We start from the raw sequence: 27,693 nt of genomic DNA, 5'->3' as shown, positions 1-27,693 counted from the left end.
CATTCGAGTGAGGGATGGAGAGAGTTAAAGAGAGAAATGGAAAGAGAGAGCAAGAGCGAAAGAGAGATAAGGGAGAGCATTTTGACAAGAATCCTGTGTGTGGATAGAATGCCCTGCAGCGGTACGATCAATCACACAACATGCAGCGATCATTAGACGGAGTCAGTCAACTCAGCTCCATCTATCGTCAGCCTAACCAGGCTGGCTGCTTCCTTCTGCAACTTAAAGAGCATGTGCCCCAAACAGCACCCTATTCTCTACATAGTGTACTACTTTTGTCCAGAGAGAGAAGAGAGAGGAGATAGAGAGAGCACTACTTTTGACCATGGCCTTATGTAGGGAATAGGGTGCCATTTTGGACGCAGCCAGTCAAATCAGAGAGCCAGGCAGCAGATGCAGTTCAACAGCCCACACACCCAGCCAAAGCATACTACCTGCCTGGCTCTCTAGCTAGCCAACCCAGTCAGCAGTTACATGTTACTAAAACATCTTGCACTTGGCTTACACCATGACCTGGCCAAATCAGCCAAGCTTCAGCCCTGGCCAGAACAACCCACGGAGTCACTGTTCAGCTTCCTACACAGGCAGTTACTGAAGCCAGAACATATACAATGCCTTCAGAAAGTGTACTCCCCTTCATTTTCTCCACATTGTTGTGTTACAAGCTGAATTTACAGCAGATTCAATTGAGACTCTGTCACTGATCTACACACAATACCCGATAACGTCAAAGTCAAATGTTGTTTTTAGAAATTGTAACAAGTTAATAAAAAAAGAAAAGCTGAAATGTCTTGAGTCAACAAGTATTCAATCCCTTTGTTATGGCAAGCAAATATAAGATCAGGAGTAAAAATGTGCTTTACAAATCGCATAATAAGTTGCATGGACTCATTCTGTGTTAAATGATTGTGATTAGCATGATTTTTTTAGATGACTTCCCCATCTCTGTACCCCACACATACAATTATCTGTAAGTTCCCTCAATTGAGTAGTGAATTTCAAGCACAGATTCAACCACAAAGACTAGGGAGGTTCTCTTTCAATTATTTGTTTCAATTGTTCGTTTCAATACCCTCAGGGGTTCCGTGCTTAGTCCCCTCCTGTACTCCCTCTTCACCCACAACTGCTCCAACACCATCATTAACACGACAGTGATAGGCCTGATCACAGACCGATGAGACAGCCTATAGGGGGGAGCTCAGAGAACCGGCTGTGTGGTGCCAGCACAATCTCTACCTCAACGTCAGCAAGACGAAGGAGCTGATCCTGGACTACAGGAACGGAGGGCTGAGCACGGCCCCCATTCACATCGACAGGGCTGAAGTGGAGCGGGTCGAGAGCTTGAAGTTCCTCTGTGTCCACATCACTAAGGATCTATCATGGTCCAAACACACCAAAACAGTCGTGAAGAGGGAACGACAACGCCTCTTCCCCCTCAGGAGGCTGAAAAGACTTGGCATGGGCCCTTATATCCTCAAAAAGTTACGCAGCTGCTTCTTGGCATAGGACCGCAAGGTGCTACAGAGGGTAGTACGGCCCAGCACATCACGGTGTGAGAGGATGGCCCTAAAAATTGGCAAAGACTCCAGCCACCCAAGTCATAGACAGTTCTCTCTGCTACCACACGGCAAGCAGTACCGATGCACCAAGTCTGGAACCAACAGGACCCTGAACAGCTTCTACTCCCAAGCCATAAGACTGCTAAATAGTTAACCCCCTAAGGTCGATGTCCCTATAAAAATCTGTCAGTTTATTCTAGAAGATTTTTTGCATTGAAGCGTCTCAATCCACCGCACCCGCCTATGTTGCACTTACGCATCTGCGGTGAAAGATGACAGAGCGGTGTTTGTCAGACCATGAGACATCCCAAAAATCGGTCTGCTCACAAAATCGTCTGTAGTCGCCAAACAGTTTGGTCTACAAACTCTCACGAACACGATGGTGTTCTCCATTTTGTTCTACGACCTCCATAAGTATCAGGAGACACGTCTGAAGTTGGTACAGCCGATCTGCCAACTTCTGTAGCGTCCCCTCTGTGCAAAGGTGAGACTCTCACAAACATGTACATGTCGGTTGCTCTAGGTCGCCCACAGGCCTCACAAGACTCGTCTGAAGGTCCTCCAGTACAAGTTGAAAAAAATGAATGGAAGTATATATGGAGACTGTTTAATGCCAAAAATATGGGGTTAAATACATGTAAAAAAATATATGTTTCCTGATATTTCTTATATCTCTCAGATATAGGAGACACTTCAGAACAAACTTCCTTTTGATATTTTTTGGGAACTACTGGTACCCCAAGTTATCGTTACTCATTGTATATCTATAACTACTTTTATTATTACGTGTTTTACTTTTCTATTATTTCTCTATTTTCTTTCTGTCTGCTTTGTTGAGAAGTAAGCATTTCACTGTTAGTTCAAACCTGTTGTTTGTCAAAGCATGTGACAAATAAAATGTGACTTGATTTATCTCAAATTCTCTCAGAAGTACCAATCAAAAGTGTCTGTTGGAGACAGACGGGCAGAGTTGTCATTCTTGCTCTCTTCTTCACCAAAGGCTGTCACTACTCTAGCTCTCCTCATATAAACTGGATACCTGTTGCCTGCTCACAAGCAAACCATGAAGGATATCGCTGCCGAGCATAGGTCTTCAGACACTCTTGAGAGTACTAAGCGGAAGGTTTTTGTTTTCGAGTAGAAATTCTGTCTCCTTTGGTAGCTAGTGTCACTGCAAGCTATTGAGTTAGCCCACACTTCAAGGATTCTGCTTACTGAAAGGTAAGCTAACCACACATGCATACCCACAGCTATAGCGTTATACAGTGCTCAATATTGCTAGCTGTTAGCCGCAAGGCTCCTAACTAGTTAGCTTGGTGGGCTGTTTACACAGGCTACTCTTTTGCTAGTCACCAGCCGGAAGGCTTCTAACTAGCTAGCCTACGCCATCTGCATGTTGTTCACACAACAAACATTTTCTCTGGGTTGCCATATCATGCCTTGTACCTCGCAATGGCCACGGCTATCCCGTCACAAGACGATCCAAGAAATTGAACCCCCACGTTCTTGTGCCTCCACAAGAACAAGATTCCAACCCTCAATGCATTAATTGCTTGAAGAGGGAACATGCCCAGGAGGCGCTCGAGGACCCCAAGTACCAAAGGCGACAGGTGAGGCTCAGCTCCCCGCAACCAAGTCCAGCTGGGGCAAGGTCATGGATAGCCTCGACTCCCTCCCATCACTGTCTGACGACGTAGTGTCAGGGGATGGCGAGTTGGGGAATGACGATGAGACGAATCTCACAGAAGTCCTTGAGATAGCACAGGAGTTGGGGGACTGACGACCCCTCTCAGGCCCACAGACCTGACGGCACCAAGAGCAGTGGAGCTGCCACTCCTCCAGTGGAATTGTGTGCTCCATGTCTGCAAGCGTGCCGTGGCCTGACTCAACATCAAGTGGCTGTCTTCTGTAGGAGCTCAGTGCCCGTCAAGAGACCTGTACAACGGGAAGAGACTCCAGTCCCACACAGCCACACTAAGGGAAGCCAAGAGCTTGTGGGATAAACCACTTACTAGCAGGATTCTTGCTAAGGGTACCCCAAGCCTGGCAATAAACAATATGGAGAAATCCGGGTTTGTAACCCTCCCATGGTGGAGTCGTCACTAGGTCACCGCCTCAGTCCCTTGTGCCGTGTCAATAACGACACCAGCACTTCACTCCCTGGATAGGCGGAATGCTTTACTGCCACTGTTTTTCAGAAAACATACAAAGCCTCAGCCAAAGCGATTAGAGCCCTGAACGTGACCTCATTATTGTTGGCTTATCAGGCTGAGTTACTGGAGGAGGTGGGGAAGCAACTGGACTCAGAGACCTAAGACCCAGATGCTTGGGAGATGTGTATGATTACAGACTTGAGCCTCCGTTCCTCTCATAGTGCCCTCCGAAGCTGGGGTCGAACCATGAGCGTATTGGTGGTGCTCCCAAAGGACACTTTGGCTGAGCTTATCTAGCTTAACAGAAAAACAGAAAGTGGACCTCATGGATGCCCCTGTGACACCCAAGGAGATGTTCACCGCCATGCGGCAGAAGCGTGACATGTGCAAAAAGGAAGGCGAAGCCTTTAACTTCTGCCTGCCCCGCAGACCTAGGCCCCGTGGCAGCCCGTTGGTTCCTGCATCTCGTCCCTGCCTCACAGCTGGGAGTGGGCAACAAGCTGGCTTTGGGGGACTGAGGTCCCCAGCTACACAGCAGTCTGCTAAGACTCCGACTAGGACCTTGAAACAGGCCAAACCTGTAGCGAAGCAGTCTTACGCTGCAGCAAGGATACACCTTTCCATCCCTCCTACGGCTCTCTGCCCTACCCACTCTCTCTTTGGGTTTAACGATTGATACTCCTTCCTCTCTCAGAATTAATATAGCAGTGCTAGGTTACGCAAAAACATATGTTTTTATCTGTGCAGCAACTCACTGCGTGACCAGGACAACAACCTCAACAACAACAACCTCAACATCAGCAACATCTTGGACTACAGGAAACAGAGGGGAGAGCATGCCCCCATTCACATCGATAGGGCTCTAGTGGAGCGGGTCGAGAGCTTCAAGTTCCTCGTGTCTACATCACTAAGGAATTAACATGGTCCACACGCACCCACTCATGTTGTGAAGAGGGCACGACAGCACCTCCTTTCCCTCAGGAGGCTGAAAAGATTTGGCTTGGGCCCTCAAATCCTCAAAAAGGTTCTACAGCTGCTCCATTGAGAGCATCTTGACTAGTTGCGTCAGCGCTTGGTATGGTAACTGCAAGGCACCCAACCACAAGACACTACAGAGGGTGGTGAGAACGGCCCAGTACTTCCCCGGGGCCGAGCTTCCTGCAATCCAGGACCTCTATACCAAGAAGGCCTGGAAAATTGTCAAAGGCTCCAGCCACCCAAGCCAAACACTGTTGTCTCTGCTGCAGCACGGCAAGCAGTACCAGTGCGCCAAGTCTGAAACCAACAGCACCCTGAACAGCTTCCACCCCCAAGCTATAAGACTGCTAAACAAGAATGCTAAATAGCTAATTAAATAGCTACCCGGACTACCTGCATTGACCCTTTATTTAACTAACTCTCTTGCACTGACTCTACCCACACATACTTACACCCCAACACACAATACATACGCCCGCACATAACATGCGCACACATGCATACTGACGACACACGCACAGCCCTGCTACAGTTCCACATATGCTGCTGCTACAGCTCAGTATATCCTGTTGTCTAGTGACTTTACGCCTTCCTATATGTACATAGATACCTCAATAACCTCACACCCCTGAACATTGACCCAGTACTTCCTGTATACAGCCATTTTATTTCTACTCATTATTGTAATAATTAGCTGGTTGATATGTTGAAATCAGGTTAGTTACAACCGGGGTTGGAGAGAAAACCTACAGGAGGGTAGCTCTCCAGGAACAGGGTTGGAGAGCCCTGGTCTACACCTGTTGTTTACGATGCATGTTGCAAATAACATTTTATTTTATAGAATGTGGCGCTCCGGTTTCCTGCCAGAGGGGCACTGCTACTCTGTACAAGTCAGGGGAACCCTAACCACCCGCTCCCCTGTTCAACAGTAGGACAGGTTTCCAGGGTTCACTCCAAGATGACTTATGGTTCACTCTCCATTGAGATAGAGATCAGTTAGTATAGTTCTTCTTGCCTTTACATTGTGGATCTCAGGAACAGAGATCCAAAAAGTATTCCTTGTGTTAGTATTTTTCTGCATTGTTGAGAAAGGCCGTAAGTAAGCATTTCACTGTTAGTTTACACCTGTTGTTGACGAAGCATGTGACAAATAAAATGGAATTTCAGGCCCAGACAGCTATCTGGTACTCCAGAGTCCACAAAGCCTCAGCTTTTCCTCATCCTGTTTTTTACTGCGATTGGTTCATGCAACCGGGCACTACCTGCCCTACCTCCCCATCTCATGGGAGCGAGCAGCTGAGGAACCATCTTCACTCATGACAACACTCCTCCACGGTGCAGGTCCAAGACAAACCAGTGATGCAGCCGTCCTACTGCCCATGATTTTAACCCCCCCGCCCACACAAAAAGAAAAAAGGAAAGACAGGCCTGCAACTCTCTGAAAATAGTGCCAGCCTCTTCTGCACGATCTCGGTCTTCACAGTTTAGGTGTTTTTTGTTGTTGTGGAGAAGTAGTATGACTATAGAGATTGTTTCTCCCTACACTCTGTTTTTCCATGGTCCTGTGCCATTGCAGTACTTTTGCACGGAGAGAAGGTTAATCTTGTCGATGTCCATTTGCCATTTTCTCAGCATGCCAAGCCCCGAAGTATACAGTTTATCCATAATTGTGCTGCAGTCTCTTAGGGAGGCACGTCGCTTATGCACAGCCTCTAAGCTTTTAGCTTGGGATGTGACTATTGTGCTTTACAATCCATTCACAGCAGCTCATAGTCTCTGAAAAGCGTGGAGAAGTCATATTGTTCCTTTCACTTTACTACTGTCCTTCCCCTTCGTGTCTAACATATGGATGGACTGTGCTCTACCAGCTACTGTTCGTGGCAAAAGTCTGCCCAGAAGTTTTTCAGGTTAATATACCTAACCCCCATATTTTGGCCCACGTCGCTTTTTTCCCATTATTGCAACTTAGAGCATACGGCTTTTCGCCTGTCGCCTTCCCCGTCATTGTCCAGTGTGTGCGTCTCGCACCCACTTGGATTGTAGGAGAGCTCGGGCAAGAGTGTCATGCTCTTCACTCATTGTGATATGACTTTCGGAAAAGTGATGTTTCTACAACTTGATTGGAGTCCACCGGTGGTACATTTAATTGATTGGACATGATTTGAAAAAGCACACACCTGTCTATATCAGGTCCCACAGTTGACAGTGCATGTCAGAGCAAAAACCAAGCCATGAGGTCGAAGGAATTGACTGTTGAGCTCCGAGACAGGATTATGTCGAGGCACAGAACTTGGGAAAGGTACCAAAAAATGTCTGCAACACAGTGGCCTCAATCATTCTTACATGGAAGAAGTTTGGAACCACCAAGAATCTTCCTAGGGCTGGCCGCCAAGCCAAACTGAGCAATCGGTGGAGAAGGGCCTTGGTCAGGGAGGTGACCAAGAACCTGATGGTCACTCTGACAGAGCTCCAGAGTTCCTCTGTGGAGATGGGAGAACCATCCAGAAGGACAACCATCTCTGCAGCACTCCACCAACTAGGCCTTTATGGTAGATTGGCCAGACAGAAGCCACTCCTCAGTAAAAGGCACATGACAGCCCACTTGGGGTTTGCCAGAAGGCACCTAAAGACTCAAGAAACAAGATTCTCTGGTCTGATGAAACCAAGATTGAACTCTTCGGCCTGAATGACAAGCGTCACGTCGGGAGGAAACCTGGCACCATCCTTACAGTGAAGCATGGTGGCAGCATCATGTTGTGGGGATGTTTTTCAGCAGCATGGACTGTGAAACTAGTCAGGATCGAGGCAAAGATGAAAGGCGCAAAGTACAGAGAAATCTTTGATGAAAACCTGCTCCAAAGCACTCAGGACCTCAGGACCCTAAGCATACAGTCAAGACAACGCAGGAGTGGCTTCAGGACAAGTCTCTGAATGTCCTTGAAAGGCCCAGTCAGAGCCCGGAGTTGAACCCTGATTATAGCTGTGCAGCGACGCTCCCCATCCAACCTGACAGAGCTTGAGAGGATCTGCAGAGAAAAATAGGAGAAACTTCCCAAATACAGGTGTGCCAAGGTTGTAACGTCATACCCAAGAAGACTCGAGGCTGTAATCGCTGCCAAAGGTGCTTCAACAAAGTACTGAGTAAAGGGTCTGAATACTTATGTAAATGTAACATTTGACATAATTTCTAAAAACCTGTATTTGCTTTGTCGTTATGGAGTATTGTGTGTAGATTTGTTGTTAAAAAAAAATACATTTTAGAATAAGGCTGTAATGTAACAAAATGTGAAAAAAGTGAAGGAGTCTGAATACTTTCCGAATGCACGGTATAATCCATTAATTAAAAGATATCTATGCCTTGTTCGTACAATAAATGAAAAATGATAATGGTTCATGTTTAAAAATCTCAGACAGAGAGAAAGGAGAGTCTTCGGACATACATGCAGTACACACAAAATGGCAATCGATCCGTTTTTAAGAGAGAAGTCAGAAGAGAGACCTTGTAAATACAGTACACATGAAATGACAATGATTGTGGTCCTCTGTAGCTCAGTAGAGAGAGCATGGCACTTGCAATGCCAGGATAGTGGGTTTGATTCCTGGGACCACCCTTACGTAAAATGTATGCATGCATGTAAGAAATTGGCACAAATTTCAACAAACCTATTTTTGCTTGTCATTATGGGGTATTGTGTGTAGATTGATGAGGAAAAAAACGATTTAATCAATTTTAGAAGAAGGCTGTAATGTAACAAACTGTAAAAAGTCAAGGGGTCTGAATACTTTCCGCAGGCAAGAAATTATGTATAAAGGCAAGGGTGATTTCACAGTGCGGCATGTAGCCTAGTGGTTAGAGCGTTGCGCCAGTAACCCGAAAGGTTGCTGAATCCCAGAGCTGACAAGGTAAAAATCTGTCGTTCTGCCCCTGAACACGGCAGTAAACCCACTGTTCCCCGGTAGACCGTCACTGTGAATAAGAATTTGTTCTTAACTGACTTGCCTAGTTAAACAAAATAAAAATATATCCTATAGAGGACTTCACCTCCTGGGCACTGTTTTTGGGACAGGTCTCATTAAACTGAGATTTTAGCCATGTATTGGTCTGCCACTCACTTCATGAGGTTTTCCCAATGGGTTGTTTTCTGCACATCCTTGGCGCATACCCCCTTAGTTTGGGGACCTCTAAGGGTCGCTATATTGGGACTTCCCTGGCGTGTTTTGCGATATGGGAGTTGGCCATATCCCCACATATGAGATATCAAAACTAATAATTGAAAGAGAACTTAAGTTTACTTGCGTTACCCCGGTTGTCTGATATTATGAGTGAGATATCTCACCGCATTTCCCTGTTGGCAAGAGTGTGAGGACGAGAAGCAAGCATGAGGATGACCAGAGGGCGGGAGAGTGGCTCCTTTTATGGAAATGTGGGTCGCACCTCATTCACCACTCAGACGTTTTCGATTGGTGCTTCCGAGAGAAAAGGCGGTACGAGAACCCCACAGGTGAGATCACACTCATAATATCGGAGAACCGGGATTACGGAAGTAACCTTACGTTTTCAGATTGCCTCAAAAGGGCACCGATTGGTAGATGTGTAAAACAAAAACAAGTACAATCCAGGTGTGAAAAGCTCTGAGACTTACTCAAAAAGACACAGCTGTAATCACTGCCAAAGGTGTTTCCAACAGTAATAACACAACAAAATGTAGAAAAAGTCAAGGGGCGTAAATACTTTCTGAAGGCTCTGTAGACCTAGGATGCTTCACAAATGACACCCTATTTACTTTACAGTGCCCATAGGGCTCTGTTCAATAGTCATTCACTATAAAGGGAATAGGGTGCCATTTGGGACGCAAACCAGGGCCATTCATGTCATTAACAACTGTAATATGCATGTTCTCTTGCGTCAGGTTTAGGGGAAGGCTGCTGCTACATTTACATTAGTAATTAAGCAGTGGCTCTTATCCAGACTGACTATATAAAATACATAATATATGCCATTTAGCAGACTTTATTACACAAATGTGCATACATTTTATGTATGTTGGCCCCAGCGGGAATCAAACCCACACACATTGGCGTTACAAGCACTATGCTCTACCGACTGAGCCACACAGGACCACCTCCTTTACTGATGTTCGCTACAGTTATCTTTAGGGGAAAAAATGTAATACCCAGTGGCCCTTTCAATGACCAATGAACAGGGTCCAGGGCTCCAAATATCAGTGTCTGACAGTCACATTAATAACTTTAAATGAATTATTCAAATAAGCATTGGCTCTAATCCATCAAATACAAATAAAGCAGTTTTTCTCCCTCTCCGTTCCATTTTGCTCCAGCCTGGCCACCCAACGGGCACAAAAAGCAGGCGCACATTAACGACAAAATAAACCAAGCTAAAATATAAATGAAACTCTGCCACCGCCGTCGCTGCACAGAGCCTGCTGATTACATTTCGACATCAAACATCTTAACTATTCCAAACTAAAAGGGGTTGAGGGGGAGAGAGGGCGAGAGAAAGATTGAGAATGAAGAGCAGCACAGAGAACTATCCCTCCACTGCCACCATCCGCAGCAATTAACAATGGAGCTGTTCTCACTCAGTGAATACACAGTCTCGACATTGTGTAAATCTGATATTCAGACCACTGAAAGATAATCCTTTTCCCTCCTCTCTTTTAATAGGAAGAGCTTAGAGACTAGAGAGAAGAGAGGGCCTCACAATGATCCATCATCTGCATCGCAGCGTTTCCCGGCAGCTGCTGACACACTATAATCCACAGATCAACTGTACAAGGAAATTAGGGCCATAAAACAGAACGGAGCTCCTTTCTTCTTTTCAATTCTTTCCTCTTTGGAAATGTTTCTATAGGACGGAAGCGGGTGGGGAAAGGGAGGAGGGAAGATGTGCTGCAGCTCCACCGACTAGGCTGAGGGAGAAAGTATTTTGTTTCCATGACAAGAGGTAAAGTGAGAACGAGAATGTAAAGGCGAACAGGGCCACAAGAGCTCAAATGAGAACGGAAGTTAAGGACGAGAGATGTAAAAAAAAAAAAAGCTATATTATCCATTTAACATTTTGAATAATGCAGGGTTGCGGGCGTCTATTTGCATTGCAGATTCCACCTTTCCACCCCTCTCCTTCCCTCCCGCCATTCTTTCATTCCTCTCCCTCTCTCACTCCCTGGCACAAAGTGGCCCCGCCTCAAGGTTAGCAGAAATAGACACTGTGTCTGTGTGTGCCACAGCGAGACAGGAGAGTCAGTCTGCCCATGCAAAGTAGGAGGTTATCTGCTGCTTCCGACTACTTGCTGCATAGCCAGGGTTCAAGGGTCACGGCGGCGCATAAACAAATAAAATGAGGGTCACTAAACACATCCAACAACCCCTTAAAGCCATCCGCTCCTCGCTACGCTCTTCAAAGATAGACGCAGATGCATGTCAGATTACATATTTCTTCTTATAAAAGGACAAATTAAAGATTTGCGAAAAAAAATCTGAATTCTATGTGAATAATAATAAAGGGCACGGGAAAGGATCAGTGATGTCTAAAAATGATACGTTCCAAAATGACGCATCTAAAGAAGAAAATAAACTCGTTCCCTGGGATGTTTGCTTGTGCGTGTGTGTGTGTGTGTGTGTGTGTGTGTGTGTGTGTGTGTGTGTGTGTGTGTGTGTGTGCGCTTGAGTGAAAAAGTGTGAGAGTATGTTACAGTGGGAGCTGCTGTGTGTTATATACATGTTTCCTGTGAAACAGATAACAGGATGAAATGACATCGACTCCACTCAGGGTTTGTCTCAGAGAAAGAAAAAGAGAGATAGAGAGAGAGCGTTAGACAGACAAGACAGAGGGGTAAAAGGGGTATTCAGGAACCCTTGGAGCTAAAACAGAAGCTGAGATGACAGAAGTGTCACAAAAGAATAGGCACATCAAGACAAGCAATTTCAACGGAAGTGCTTGTGTGCGCTTGCTCACTCGCCAGCGCACTTCTCGACATGAGGGGCCTATTTTGAGTTAGTGATCCAAAACCATCACTGGAGGCTCCTCAGCCTCTCTGACAGCCAGGCCCTCTCTCACTGGGTCCTCTGTCTGTCTGTGGCATCACACATGTTTATTCACTACTTATTACAGTGAGATTGCAGACAATAAAAGAGAGACAAAAAGAGTAAGAAAGAAGGAGCAGCCAGGCCCAGCCAATCGGAATGAGTTTTCCTCATAAAAGGGCTTTATTACAGACAGAAATATTCCTCAGCACCCCCTCAGATGACCCCACAGGTGAAGAAGCTGGATGTGGAGGTCCTGGGCTGGCGTGGTTACACGTGGTCTGCGGTTGAGGCCGGTTGAGTATACTGCCAAATTCTCTAAAATGACGTTGGAGGCGGCATATGGTAGAGAAATGAGGATTCAATTCTCCGGCAATAGCTCTGTTGCACATTCCTGCAGTAGGCATGCCAATTGCATGCTCCCACAAAACTTGAGACATCTGTGTTGTGTGACAAAACTGCACATTTTAGAGTGGCCTTTTATTGTTCCCAGCACAAGAAGCACCTGTGTAGTGATCATGCTGTTTAACCTTTTGTCAATAGGGGGTGCTATTTGCACTTTGTAATAATTTCGTTCCCAAATTAAACTGCCTCGTACTCAATTCTTGCTCGTACAATATGCATATTATTATTACTATTGGATAGAAAACAATCTCTAGTTTCTAAAACCGTTTGAATTATTTCTCTGAGTGAAACAGAACTCATTCTGCAGCACATTTCCTGTCAGGAAGTGAGATTTCTGAAATCGAGGTCCCTGTTCTAGGGTCAGTTTATAAGTCCCCATGTAAGCTATGGGGCTACATGCACTGCATACGCCTTCCTCTAGATGTCAGTAAGTGGTGAGAATTTGAATGGAGTGGATTGCACCATCTGGGGGACTATAAAAGCTCATGGAACGGAAGTACCGTTCTTTTCAACGGGGCGCCTGGCGCAAGAGGGACATCACAATGGCGTCCTGCAAAAGCTTTCGTTTTAGCAGTTCTATATCTCCGGTCATGTTTTTATTCGTTATAGGTGTTAAAGACATCATAAGGTAGTTAATTTAAACCGACTTATAGCAGCTTATATCAGTTTATTGCGATTTTCTGGGATTTCTTTGTGACGCGCTATCACGAGTTGGACACCTCTCCAGTGGATGGCTATCGTTAGCTGCTATTTCTACAGGAGAAGAGGACATCTTTCAACCAAAAGACGATTGTTCTGGAGAAAGGACACCTTGCCCAAGATTCTGATGGAAGCTCAGCAAATAGTAAGCAGTCTTTATGCTGTTAATTCGTATTTATGTTGACGAATGTCAAATAATAATTCCGCCATGAATTTCGGTGCGGTCTCGCTTTAGCGCACGCTGTATTGCGCAGTAACGTTAATTTTAAAAATCTAACACAGCGGTTGCATTAAGAACTAATGTATCTTTCATTTGCTGTCCAACCTGTATTTTTTTAGTCAAGTTTATGATTACTTATCGATTAGAATAGGTGCCTCTCCAAGATTGCGCCGGACAGATTGCTTGAAGTTTTGGCCACTAATCACATTGTATAACCACGATTTGTGCCGCTAAATATGCACATTTTCGAACAAACCCTATATGCATTGTGTAATATGATGTTACAGGACTGTCATCTGATGAAGAATATCAAGGTTAGTGAAAAAATTATATATCTTTTGCCTGTTTGTTACGATCGCTAACCTTTGCTGCTGGTAAATGGTGTTGTGTTTCTGGCTATTGTGGTAAGCTAATATAATGCTATATTGTGTTTTCGCTGTAAAACACTTAGAAAATCTGAAATATTGGCTGGATTCACAAGATCTGTGTCTTTCATTTGCTGTACGCTGTGTATTTTTAAGAAAAATTTTATGATGAGTAATTAGGTAATACACGATGGTCTCTGTAGTTATTCTAGTTGCTTTGGTGAGAGTTGTGATGGTGGCTGCAATGGTAAACTATGATTTATACCTGAAATATGCACATTTTTCTAACAAAACATATGCTATACAATAAATATGTTATCAGACTGTCATCTGATGAAGTTGTTTCTTGGTTAGTGGCTATTTATATCTTTATTTGGTTTATTTGAATTTGTGATAGCTACTGATGCAGTAAAAAAATGGTGGAGTAAAAAAAGTGGTGTCTTTTGCTAACGTGGTTAGCTAATAGATTTACATATTGTGTCTTCCCTGTAAAACATTTTAAAAATCAGAAATGATGGCTGGATTCACAAGATGTGTATCTTTCATCTGGTGTCTTGGACTTGTGATTTAATGATATTTAGATGCTAGTATTTACTTGTGACGCTATGCTAGGCTATGCTAGTCAGCTTTTTTACTGATGGGGGTGCTCCCGGATCCGGGTTTGGGAGGAACTAGAAGTTAAGCAGCTTCTTGATATGCCACAAGTGACAGATGGATCAATTATCTTGGCAAAGGAGAGATGTTCACTAACAGGGATGTGAACAAATTTGTGCACAAATTTGAGAGAAATAAGCTTTGTGTGCGTACGGAACATTTCTGGGATCTTTTATTTCAGCTCATGAAACCAACACTTTACATGTTGTGTTTATATTGGCATGCTGACTACAGGAATGTCAACCAGAGCAGTTGCCAGATAATTTTATGTTAATTTCCCTAGAGGATTTGGAAGCACATCCAACCAGCCTCACAACAGCAGACCACATATAACCATGCCAGCCCAGGACCTTCACATCCGGCTTCTTCACCTACGGGACCGACAGAGAACAGCAACCCGGACAGCTGATGAAACAGGGTTTGCACAACCACAGAATTTCTACACAAACTGTAAGAAATTGTCTCAGGGGTGCTCATAGACCTCACCAGGGTCTTGACCTGACTGCAGTTTGGCATTGTAACGGACTTCAGTGGGCAAATGTTCACCTTCGATGGCCACTGGCATGCTGGAGAAGTTTGCTCTTCACAGATTAATCCCGGTTTCAAATGCACCGGGCAGATGGCAGACAGCGTGTATGGCGTCGTTTGGACGAGCGGTTTGCTGATGTCAATGTTGTGAACAGAGTCCCCATGGTGGCGGTGGGGTTGTGGTATGGCGCAGGCATAAGCTACGGACAATGAACAGAATTGCATTTTATCGATGGCAATTTGAAACGCGCAGAAATACTGTGACGAGATCCTGAGGCTCATTGTCGTGACATTCATCCGCCGCCATCACCTCATGTTTCAGCATGATAATGCACGGCCCCATGTCGCAAGGATCTGTACATAATTCCTGCAAGCTGAAAATGTCCCAGTTCTTCCACGGCCTGCATACTCACCAGACATGTCACCCGTTGAGCATGTTCGGGATGCTCTGGATTGACGTCTACGACAGCGTGTTCCAGTTCCAACCAATATCCAGCAAATTCACACAGCCATTGAAGGGGAGTGGGACAACATTCCACAGGCCACAATCAACAGCCTGATCATCTCTATGCAAAGGAGATGAGTCAAATGGTGATCACACCAGCTACTGATTGGTTTTATGATCCACGCCGCTTCCTTTTATTTAAAGATATGTGACCAACAGTGGCATATTTGTATTCCCAGTCATGTGAAGTCTATAGATTAGGGCCTAATGAAATTATTTCAATTAACTGATTTCCTTATATAAATACTCTGTAAAATCTTTGAAATTGTTGCAAGTTAAGTTAATATTTTTGTTCAGTGTAGCTACGGTACATAGCTAACAAAGACATACAGCGCGAGACAGAGATAGAGAGTCACACACATCGGTACACTCACCTATGAGCGCTTCAAAGCAGTTGGCCATGGCATGCCTCAGGTCTGACTCCCTACAGAGGTCTGGGCCGTGGGCATACAGCATGAAGCGATCCAACTCCAGTTTCTAGGCAAAGCATGAAACATACCAACACATACAGTCACAACCTGTGCCATGCAATACTAGGAAAAGCAACAGTTCACTGGCCTGCTGGGCCAGTTTGGCACATTTTCTACTAGCGTGGTCTGAAAAGTACTAGCTTCGGGCTAGCGGGCTATCTTAATATAACACCATCGCTGTTATATGATAACGGTTTCTCCTGGTGGTACTTTGACAACTACACACTGGCCACTTCCATGTTTACCTGATACAGCGACCGGCCAGGTGGTGTTTTTTTGGGGTTGAAAAGGTTCAGAGTCCGCCAGTCCGAGTCACTCCACACTGTTCTGTTCTGCATGATACTCAACTACAGTAAAAGGTCTGTAGTCTGTAGGAGAGAGAGACAGAGTGGCCAGCTGTGCCCTGATCTGTAAGCTCTCACTGTGTCGGCCCTGGTCAAAAGTAGTGCACTATATAGGGAATAGGGTGCCACTTGGACAACAGACAGGAGCATTTGGAAGCGGGGACAGTCACAGGACAGATAATCATGACTTAAAACTGATAAATCATAGGGCCGACCTTCATTCTACTGGAGGGACAGGGATCGCGTAGGGAGGGCCATGGTAGAGACCAGCCTGTCACTGGCTGGCAGCCTAGCACATCTCAAACGCAATCCCACATGGCACCCTATTCCCTATACGGAGCACTACTTTTAAACCAGAGCTTATGGGCCTTGATCACTAAATAGGGAATAGGGTGCCATTTGCGAGTCATATTTGTTTGTTTTCATCTCAAATAGTATCAATCCTCTCAAATAAGTGACCTGTGCATTTGTTTCTATATTAACAATGTGTGCAGTCTTATTTTCCAGTTGATATCAAGTATTGTTTGCAGTAATAGCAATGTAGCTACTTTACCAAATTAAAATTAAAATACATGACTATGCATCAACAACTTCAGACGATTCATTAATTAGAAAGATAAACGTGATAATTACATTTGGAAGGGAAAAAACTTAATATAAATACTAGGCCTAAATAACTTACAGGGAACTTGCTGTTCGACTTTCAAGTTTTACAAGTGAAGTGTCGGCTTACGCCTGTTGCTATCTGAAAACATTTTTCAAGAGATAATTACAAGTGTTCTTGTGCAGAGAAGGAGTAGATGTTTCGCTGGCTTAAGAAGAACTGGGAAACAACTTGGCAACCGTTGCATATTGTATCACACTCACTTTCCTGTAAATGGCAAATTGAAACGAGCCAAAGTGAGGTTGCGTCCCAAATAGCACCCTATTGCCCTAAGTAGTGCACTACTTTTTACCAGGACCCATAGGGCTCTGGTCAAAAGTAGTGCACTATATAGGGGTATTGAGTGCCACTTGGGATTCATGCACCCAGCGATAGCGCTAACATGAATGCAGGCAGCTGCATCTTGGTATTCAGGGGGGAGCAACATGAAAGATGAAAGATTTAATTGCTTTTCTCCACATCATGGGATGATTAGTGTTCTTTCTCCAACAACAGTGCCAGTAGTATGGCAGGCAGAAGTGTTTGGCATGTTTTTGGCAATACGCTGTTGCCACAGGAGAGGGGCCGAGAGGTGTGTGTTTTGTGTGTGTGTGTGAGCTTGGTAATATGCTGCTGCTTCAGGAGAGTGGCATCTCGGAATGGGGGAAGTTGGGAACGGTCTGTAGGGAACCTGCAACACTAATACTAGACCTGAAGAACAACAACCTTTTAACTCTAATTACAGACAGAAGAGGGAAAAGAGAGAGAAAGAGAGATGGAGAGGGGTGTGGTGGGGGGGGGGGGGGGGAGACAGAATTACTTCTCTCCCCTGTGTACTCTTACAAGGAAGTTATAAAGGAGAGGCAGAAACAATAAAAACTGGTTTCTATCCATCTCTGTGGTGAACACTCTCTTATTGGCGCTCATATCCACACTCTGTGACCTTTAGAGTAGAACCGTCTTAGGCTGTGTTTGAAATGGCACCCGATCCCAGACAAATCTTTTATTTCTATTGAACCTTTATTTAACTACATCAGGGATCATCAACTACATCCCTACATCAGGGATCATTCAACCTGGGCCGATTTCTTCTTGAGCGGATGTTCAGGGGTCCGGAACATAATGGGCGTGTTCGACATTGCAGCCGACTTTAAAGTCAAATCTACAAATCATCTTGCATCATCAATAACCACTCAATATTATTCGTAGATCAGTCAGTCGGTCACAATTTACCCATGACACATCACGGTTTTGATGCACTCAAACATGGACAATTAACATAAGTTGTAGCAAAAAAAAAAATGCGCAGCGACAAGCTCCAACGGATATGTCGAAAACAATCATTTCAAACCTTGCTGATATTTGTAGACGATCACATATCGCTCTCTATTATGCGTGTGAATACTTTGGAACAAATTTCCTAATTTGAAATCCCTTGGAGCTGATTTGTAAATGTGTTTTTATAGTCTTATGTCCCCCAAAAAATTTAAACTTACAGAAATAAAATTAACAGTGCCAGTTGGGGAATTTTGCCCTACATTGTGAACTACATGACCAGATCCCCATTGGCCATGTTTAAAAGTATTGCACTATGGGCCGGTTTCCCGGTTTCCCAGACACAGACTAAGCCTAGTCCTGGATTTAAACATACGTTCAATGGAGAACCTCCATTGAACACACTTCTTAGTCCAGGACTAGTGTTACATCGTTTTCCTGGAAACTGTCCCTAAAAAGGGTATAAGTCTCACCTTTGCTAGCATGGCCAGGTGCTGGTTCTGTACAATGGCTGTTCTGTAGGTGGCGAGCCCTCCTTCCTCCAGACTGGGGAACAGGTAGTACAGATGAACACTGTGGAGACAGGAAACATAAACAGAGCCGTTAGATCCAAGATGGCTGACGATGGGTCACGATCCCCAGCTGTGTGCAGGCAACCAACCAGAGACCCATTAGATCCGACATGACCACAGATCCCCAGCTGTGTGCAGGCAACCAAAGACTTGTTATTATCCAAGATGGCTGACCATGGGTCACAGTTAGGGCTGGGCGATATATCGAATTAACGCCATGTTTCAAATGCCTGTATCGCAGAATCAAGGTTATCATTTTTTTTTTTTCATTTTTAGGAACGTTCTGTCTTTTTGGTCTCGTCTCCTCTCCACTGTGTACATTCCCACTTGCAGACACCGAGCCCCTCCCCCTGCCACTAACAAAGACGAAAGATAACTTCTTCCTCTCGGACAAGCAGTTTAAACTCGCTATTTGCATTTTAGGTTTGGTCCAACAGAATCGGACAGCGAAACGCTTAGACATTATTTTACTCTGATAGGTGAGAACATAACAATGGTATCATCAGAAAGGTTGTCTCAACTCCCAAAATGTAGAACAGAGAAGAACGTACTAAAATGACAGTACCAGTTTGTCGCGCGCAGTGCCACACATGTAAGTCACAGACTTAGGTGCTAGCTGTCTAGTTTGTGTTTCATAAATGTACAATGAGCAAAAAAAAATACATTTATATAAGGAATTAGCAACTTGTTCTCATTCTGAGAAATAACTATTTTCTTATCAGGTAGGCCAATTGATTTCAATATCTGAACAAACTGAGCAGGATGTTAAAAATAGTTGGAGATGGAAAGGAGAGTGTATTCGTAACAGTCCAACTGTTCTACATTGTTAGCAAGCAAATAGATCCAAGTTGGCTAGACTTGAAATAGAATGTTTAGCTGGCTACTCACTAGCACTTGGGCTTGTGCTCGAGATATTGTTTGAGACCCGAGTACATTTTCTATAAAGTCTGCTATAAGAAGTTGGTCATTATTAGTGGATGTGCATTGTGAATGGTTCTCGTTACATTTGCAACAAAAAGGGCATTTTCATAGACAGACTTGAAATCTCGATCAGTGATTATTGCAACAACAAAAAAGCTGGTTAAACAATTTACATAAAATAATACAGTGGGTCTTATGGTTGTAGAAGGCTAATATTTAGCTTAGTTATAATTCCACAGGCCCTGAATTCATTAGATTATTGCTGACTGTTTGAAATGCAGTGTATTGACCTTTAATTGTACAACAAAGCTTATTTAGAGAAAACATAGCATTGTTGGAAAAGGTCCCGTAAGTAAGCATTTCACTGTTAGTCTAAAACCTATACTTTTTCAAAATTTTGTTTTCGAACCATGATAAAATAAATAAATAAAAATCAGCATATAGGTTAACAATGAAAGTCTATCAGCATGTTGAGAGATTTTGTTTTATTTCATGCTTCAGTGTATTTAAATGCAACAGTTTTTCTAGAATGCATTGTCAGCACAGGTGTGAGAGCTTACAGTATGTGGTTGTTTGTGATAAATCCCAATAAGAAGAGGACAAGGATGGAGAGAGGTGAAGGAGAAGAGAGGAGGGATCGAACAAAAGAAAATACCTTGGTAAGGAGTGTTAAGCCTTGACATTTTTAAAGGGACCGTAGGTAGGTAAGCCTGTGGTGAATAGATGAAGCATTAAATGGCCACGAAAGATCTCAAGATCTCTCATCTCAAATCAGCCAGCCTGCTCTTTAACACTTCAATATTCTATATATTCCCGGCTCCTGGTAGTCGAGTTCTAAAAATGTTCAATCCAGCAGACAGCAGTGCTGGGAGGGAGATATATACATACTGTATATATTCACAGTAGCAGTCAAAAGTTTGGACACACCTACTCATTCAAGGGTTTTTCTATATTTTTACTATTTTCTACATGGTAAAACAATAGTGAAGACATCAACACTATGAAATAACACATACGGAATCATGTAGTAACCAAAAAAGTGTTAAACAAATCAAAATATATTTCATATTTGAGATTCTTCAAAGTAGTCCCCCTTTGCCTTGATGACAGCTTTGGGATTATGGTTCCATTTGGGACACAGCCGAGGTATCTAGGTAGAGTTGCAGCGACTAAGTCAGTGTAGTAATAATAGCACCGTGTTATGAGTGGTGTGGCAGTGCAAGCTGAGTGGTGCCTGGACCACAGCGGTCTCCTCTCACCTGGGAGTGACTCAGTCAATAACACACACACAACATTCTCATAGCTAACTGCTAGTTGTCATGGAGAATTTCAGCAGGCTCTATGAAAGGAGCTATGGTGAAATTACAACCGAATACCCAATTAGGGGGAAATCACAGACTAGAATAAAGAGGAGGAGAGGGGGGAGAAGAGGGGGAGTTGTCGCCATGTTCGATTAGCGGAGGCGTCCGTCAAAGAAAGAGTAAATCTCACCTGGTGAGAAACTCCACGACGGCATCGCCGAGAAACTCCAGCCGCTCGTTGTGATTGATCCTGAAAAGAGAGAGAGAGAGAGAAATGAAGAAAGAGACATGAAGGCAGAGAGGAGAGAGAGGTGTTTATTAGGTCTCAGTCTATCGTATATCAGACATTTACACAGGAACCACAGGTCTCTGAGACAGACCAAATCAACACAATCTGACAAATATCAGGGGTGAAAATCCAATAGCGACCTGAAATATGGCCTGTACATGTTTGAATCAAGTTTATTAATTCTTCTCAAGCGTATTCATTCAGCCTCAAACTTTCACAAATCTATAGCACACAATGCAAAGGTGTTTTGGAATAAAAAAGGCCCCTGCATCAGAGGTTGGTGACGATGCTTAAGCTCACTCATGGAACTAAGTGCAGGGCCAAACCGCATAGCAAAACAGCAACCGCTTGGCTTAGGGACATTGCATTCGCTAGGTATACACTACCGGTCAAAAGTATTAGAACACCTACTCATTCAAGGGTTTTTCATTATTTTTTACTATTTTCTACATTGTAGAATAATAGTGAAGAAACCAAAACTATGAAATAATACATATGGAATCATGTATAGTGGTTGCTCCACTAAAAGTTTTGCGATTATGCCGCGGTACTTAGAGGTAATTGGTGGTTTAGTACGGTACCCTGCGTCACCACTTCATTGCTCCAGACCAGCACAAGGGGGAGTTAAAGCTCTGATTATGCTTTTGGGTCCTACTGTGTCTCTGACAATGAATGGGCGACATAAATCTAAATAGAAACTGATAATTGTGCACATCTTCATTATTACTTACTAAAAATGTTGTTACACTAAGGTTTTTAGTATTTTATTTTGCTCTGATTATTTTGCTCTTACTGTAGTACTCTCCCGACCAGTCATGTTGTACGTTGTACGTTGTACTAAGTGGCGCAACGGTCTAAGACACTGCATAGCAAACAAGCTGTGTTGCTACAGATGCTGGTTCAATACCCGTGCGGTCCTTGACTGGGAGACCCATGAGATGACTAGGTTTTTGGTTTCTCTCCCTCTAAAAACAGAAATAAATCATTTTAAATAACAAACTAGCTTTATTTATAAATTAGTAACAATTTCTCACCCCATGTTCAAGAACGGCCTTTTTCTTGTTCATTTTACGTTATTTGAAAACGAAATCTTCAAAATATTGTTATCTTTAAAACAAAGCGATTATTATTATTAAGTTAGAGTTATATATAAAAAAAAGCCCCTTGGATATTCTCACAGATATATTATTAACCCTGTTATTAGCAGGACAATATATATTGTTCATGGCTCCCGAGTGGCGCACATTGGGATTGCCTTGCAGTTCTCCAGCTGTATCCACTGAAACACTGGTTGGCGTGCAAGGTTCAAGGCACGGGATGGGCCGCAGAGCCGTGCACAGAAGACGGACCTAGCCCATGGGAAGGGAGGAGGGGGGGGTGGACCCCCACCACGCCCCACTGGGTAGCAGGGAGCAACATTTTAAGGGGCATTGCACTAATAATGGCGCTGACTAGGGAAACATTCCCGCTGTTCTTAGTGCCAGTATGCACGTTCAAACTAAAACAATGTAACTAATAATGCTGTGAAAAATGCCCCTTAGATATGAATTCGTAGGGCAGATATGGTTAAATATTCAAGCATTAGACATCTCACTAAAGGCGTCAGTCAAAAGTTATACTTAAATTTAACGAAAAATGACATGAAAAGCACACATTTGTAAATCCCAAACTCTAAAAGTAATTGGAAAGGTAGATACAAATTATTTGTGACATTGTGGATACAATAAGGAACGTAAACAAGATGCTGTGTTTTTATTTACAGTAGTGATGGCCAGCTGGTGGCATTTTGAAAACAGGTTTTCAAACACTTGTAGCCCGATTAGCAGGACAATAGACTCTTTATAGCCCGACTACTGTAGGTGTCAACATCCCCCTACCTGCAAAAAATGACATTGCGACCAAAGAGAAGAGACAAAATGGACATCGTTTTCATCAAGCCAGCTTCTTTCTATGGTGCTACCCATTCCAGGTTTAGGACCGTAACCATGAGAGGACTTGACAATGAGCCGGAGAGGATCACCAAAACTGGTCAAACTAGCAATAATGTGTACCAGTTGTTGACACTTAAATAATGTGTCAGAACGTTGCAACTTTCTAAAGGACGAACCCCTGTAGTAATCAAAAAAGTGTTAAACAAATCCCATCCCAATCCCAAATATATTTTATAGTTGAGATTCTTCAAATAGAAACCCTTCGCCTTGATGACAGCTTTGCACACTCTTGGCATTCGCTCAACCAGCTCCATGACGTAGTCACCTGGAATGCATTTCAATTAACAGGTATGCCTTGTTGAAAGGTCATTTGTGGAATTTCCTTCCTTCTTAATGCGTTTGAGCCAATCAGTTGTGTTGTGACAAGGTAGGGGTGGTATACAGAATATAGTCCTATTTGGTAAAAGACCAAGTCCATATTATGGCAAGAACAGCTCAAATAAGCAAAGAGAAATGACAGTACATCATTACTTTAAGACATGAAGGTCAGTCAATACGGAAAATGTCAAGTACTTTGAAAGAAACCAAGCGCTCTGATGAAACTGGCTCTCATGAGGACCGCCACAGGAATGGAAGACCCAGAGTTACCTCTGCTGCAGAGGATAATTTCATTAGAGTTACCAGCCTCAGAAATTGTAGCCCAAATAAATGCTTCACAGAGTTCAAGTAACACACATCTCAACATCAACTGTTCAGAGGACACTGCGTGAATCAGGCCTTCATGGTCAAATTGCTGCAAAGAAACCACTACTAAAGGACACCAAAGAACATTAGATGGGTGGAAATTTGTCCTTTGGTTTGGAGTTCAAATTGGAGATTTTTGATTCCAACCGCCACAAGCAGCCAACAAGTGCTCAGCATATGTGGGAACTCCTTCAAGACTGTTGGAAAAGCATTACAGGTGAAGCTGGTTGAGAGAATGCCAAGCATGTGCAAAGCTGTCATCAAGGCAAAGGGTGGCTATTTGAGGAACCTCAAATATAAAATATATTTTGATTTGTTTAACACTTTTTTGGTTACTACATGATTCCGTATGTGTTATTTCATAGTGTTGATGTCTTCACTATAGTTTTACAATGTAGAAAATAGTAAAAATAAAGAAAAACTCTTGAATGAGTAGGTGTTCTAAAACTTTTGACCGGTAGTGTACATTGCATAATGGATTGGAATAAGAATAACCCCAGCATCAGAAGTTGGTGACATTGCTTAGACCTCCTTATGGAAGTAGGGCCTACCTGGAGGGGGAGGGGTCATCTTGTCCAAGACGAGACATGATGTTGATCAAGGTGTTGATTCCTGACCAATCAGACAGAGGTTGGTTAGTCAGCATAGACAACAGAAACATCCATCAATCAATATTGATGACGTGTGCGTGTGCACGTTTGTATTCTACTGTAGGTACCCACCCTTCTTCCTCATGTACATGTGGTGGACCTTTCTGTCCCCATACTTGGGCTGGCGGATGCCGCAGTTGGACAGGGAGTTACGGGCGTGGTCCGGGTTCATGCCAAAGTTCAGGTGGTGGCTGGGGTGAGTCATGGCCAACTGAAAAGAGAGGGAGAAGAAGTCTGAATCTGCTGATGGTGATTCTTCTGGGACCGTATGTGTCACCATCTGAATGGATCAATTGAGCTACAGTATGTACTCATCGGAATTAGCATCCCAAAAATATGAATCAAATGGAAAGACGTATAAATAAATCAAGTATTTTGGAACAAATAAAGCCAGTTAGCACACTGGAAGATCTACACATATTCCCCACCACTGTGCTTTGTTTGGAAAGCAGGGCGTCTGTCTCATCCGAACATCGTCGCCCGAGGAACAACAGGGAAAAGAGAAGATGGCTGTAGTACTCTCAGTAAGACGTGCCGAGCATTTATCAATCTAACATTATCAAAATGTAGCTTCTGTCAGCAAAAACACTAACTCATCTCTCCTCTCAACGGACTGCTCGGGTTTCCAACTTAAAATCAATTTCAAGCTCCAATGAGATACATGTAAAAAGTTAACAGAGGGGGTTTCAATATCATCAGTCCAGGCGCCACCAGGGTTGTATCCTTGAACAGAAACAAATCAATTTGTGTTCTAACTAAAAGAAACAGAACTGCGTTCAACAGTTCAGAACTATTTGACCTTGCACGAGTAGAAGTCGAGCACAACTATTGTCCTCTTGTCTGAAAGGTTGACACAAAAATACTTGGAATTCTAAATGATCCCTGTTGGTCAAACAGAGAAATGTCAGACACGTCGGCTGTGTCCCGAATGGCACTCTATGAGCCCTGGTCGAACGAAGTGTACTGTACAGAGAAAATGGTGCCTTTTGGGATGCAACCGTCGAGTGGCAAAGACAGTGCACTTAATCCTCCTTCTCAGAGTTAACGTTACACTTGAAAAGACTCGGAATCTAACGGCTGCCTCAGACCACTTGTTGAACAGCTAAATGCGTCGTCAGATGCTTTTTTTGCCCTCCCACGTCACTTTATACACAGAAGATCTCTGCAAAACTTCGTGGGTTATCCGTCTCTATGTGACCATGACAATCTTCAGAACAAAGTTGCCTACAAATACAAAGTTGCACTGTCTTTGCCATTGATACAAACAAGCACTGTATAAAAAGACGCTTCAAATGAAAACCGAGACGATGGCATTAAAATAAACCGTAAGCTATAGGCCTATTTCAATCATATTGAAATAAAATGTCATGTTCAATCATTTGAGTTCTATTTTTCTATTGGTAGGCTACTGTCTGTAATTGTATCAGTATAGTTCATGATGTGTAGCCTAACATGTGCGCAATGATGTGCCAAATCTGTGATTTTGTGCATTTTTATTGGGTAGTCATTAGAATAGGCACGCCTTAATATTTGCAGCCGTAGGTGGTAATATCTCCCTAGGAGCTGATCCATCGTCAGTATTGTGAAATAATTAAAATATATGTTAAGGAAAGACTTGAATAGAGAAAGCAGCGCTCCCTTTCATTTGATCCTATCAGTATAGACTCATGATCCAACGACGCACTTTGCGACCGTTCCCTCTGCGTGGTGTTTTGGGAAACGCATGTGACATCTTCGGCCATTGTAGGAATGATGCATCGTAAAAACAATTATAATAATTAAACACACATAATCCTACATTCCATCGCTATCGCGAAACCGGTTCCTGGAGAGGATGCTAGTCTGTCAAAATTATGACTGCATGAAGTTATGGGGCTTTGGATGTACTGACCATTGCATTGTCTACTGGCTGCTCAACAGCCTTTGGCTAAACATGAATAATCGTGATAGATGAACCTGCTAGTCATCTATAAACCTTTGAACATCTTGAAGAACGGTCTGGCCTTAATGGCTCTTATAATCTCCAACCGGCACAGGCAGAAGAGGACTGGCCACCCCTCAGAGCCTGGTTCCTCTCTAGGTTTCTGCCTTTCTGGGGAGTTTTTCCTAGCCCCGGTGGTTCTACATCTGCATTGCTTGCTGTTTAAGGATGTTTTTTTATATATAAGCACTCTGACATCTGCTGATGGAAAAAGGGCTTTATAAATACATTTGATTTTATAACTCAGGAGGAAAGTCTGTATGTGTCTCAAATGGCAACCTATCCCATTTTATTCCTTATATAGTGCACTACTTTTGACCAGGGCACAAGGGGAATAAGGTCCCATTTGGGATGCAGTTTGAAACTTGACAGAAACATTTTGTTATATGAATACATAAAACATTTATAAGCAGCAACATGTCTCGATCAATGCAAAGACACCCTTTTTGCAAGATCAATCATTGTCTCAGAGACAAAATAAATTTAAAAAATGAAAGGAATTGGAGCATAAATTAGACTACATTAATTATGTTGGAAATTAGACATACGAAAACATGATCCACTTTGGTGCCTCTTGCACGTGTCACCAGCATGTACACACACACACACACACACACACACACACACACACACACACACACACACACACACACACACACACACACACACACACACACACACACACACACACACAGAGAGAGAGAGATGACATCTGAGATGGGGCTGTGGTAGAGTTTTACAGTTTAATTATTGAGGACCTTCGGGCCGTCTCTGTTCCCGGGGAGAAGGGGGAGGTGGGTGAGGGAAGAGAGGAGTGGTGGGGGTGGTAGAAGAGAATGTAGAGCAGGGGTGACAAAACTGAGCGGTGGAGATGGTTGTTTAAAGAACAGAAGAGAAGACGAGGCGGCAGGCAGGAGATCCTCGACGATGCTTGCATGTCTCCAACCGTCACTACATCTTTAACCGAAAACGATCTTGTAATCAAGAGCTCCCCTGCAGGACAATAGAGGGAAATACAGGAGATGGACTGGCGCTGTTACTAGTGTGTGTGTGTGTGTGTGTGTGTGTGTGTGTGTGTGTGTGTGTGTGTGTGTGTGTAAGGCCTCTACCATCAGCCAGGGCTTTCTATTTAACAATAATGATGACATGCCATCATTACTACCACACAAAGGTAAGGCCACTTCCTATCACACACACATAAGACAGACACACAATACCGCAGGTTAACAGATGCATGCAAGCGCGCACAATAACACACATCTAAATTAGGGAGGCGTTACAGGGTCCGTGAAAATGCAGGAATCCTGACTAGGTCTTTAGGTGTCTATTAATTTGCCATGTTTGTTACCCCCTACCCCTTTCGGACATACCAAAAAGCAAGTCAAAAGAAGCAGGCATGGTAAATTAGTGGGATCTCTGTCTGTGAACGAAAGGGTAAGAGGGCTTTGAGTGTACGATCATG

General features: G+C 43.6%; 1 protein-coding gene across 3 annotated transcripts in view; it reads right to left on the bottom strand.

Moving 5' to 3' along the window:
• drosha (drosha ribonuclease III) overlaps positions 1–27,693 on the bottom strand; it is a 140,102-nt gene that overhangs the window by 84,384 nt on the left and 28,025 nt on the right. For all 3 annotated transcript variants that reach the window (XM_038972881.1, XM_038972882.1, XM_038972880.1), the window contains exons 18-22: positions 24,323–24,461; positions 24,152–24,212; positions 20,827–20,886; positions 18,316–18,415; positions 15,485–15,587 (exon numbers count right to left, since the gene is read on the bottom strand). In XM_038972881.1, the coding sequence (XP_038828809.1) occupies positions 15,485–15,587; positions 18,316–18,415; positions 20,827–20,886; positions 24,152–24,212; positions 24,323–24,461 (463 nt within the window). The remainder of the gene's footprint in view (positions 1–15,484; positions 15,588–18,315; positions 18,416–20,826; positions 20,887–24,151; positions 24,213–24,322; positions 24,462–27,693) is intronic.

Source organism: Salvelinus namaycush, chromosome 33 (genome assembly GCF_016432855.1).
Source record: "Salvelinus namaycush isolate Seneca chromosome 33, SaNama_1.0, whole genome shotgun sequence".
NCBI lineage: Eukaryota > Metazoa > Chordata > Actinopteri > Salmoniformes > Salmonidae > Salvelinus > Salvelinus namaycush.
This window is presented reverse-complemented; position numbering and strand designations above follow the sequence as displayed.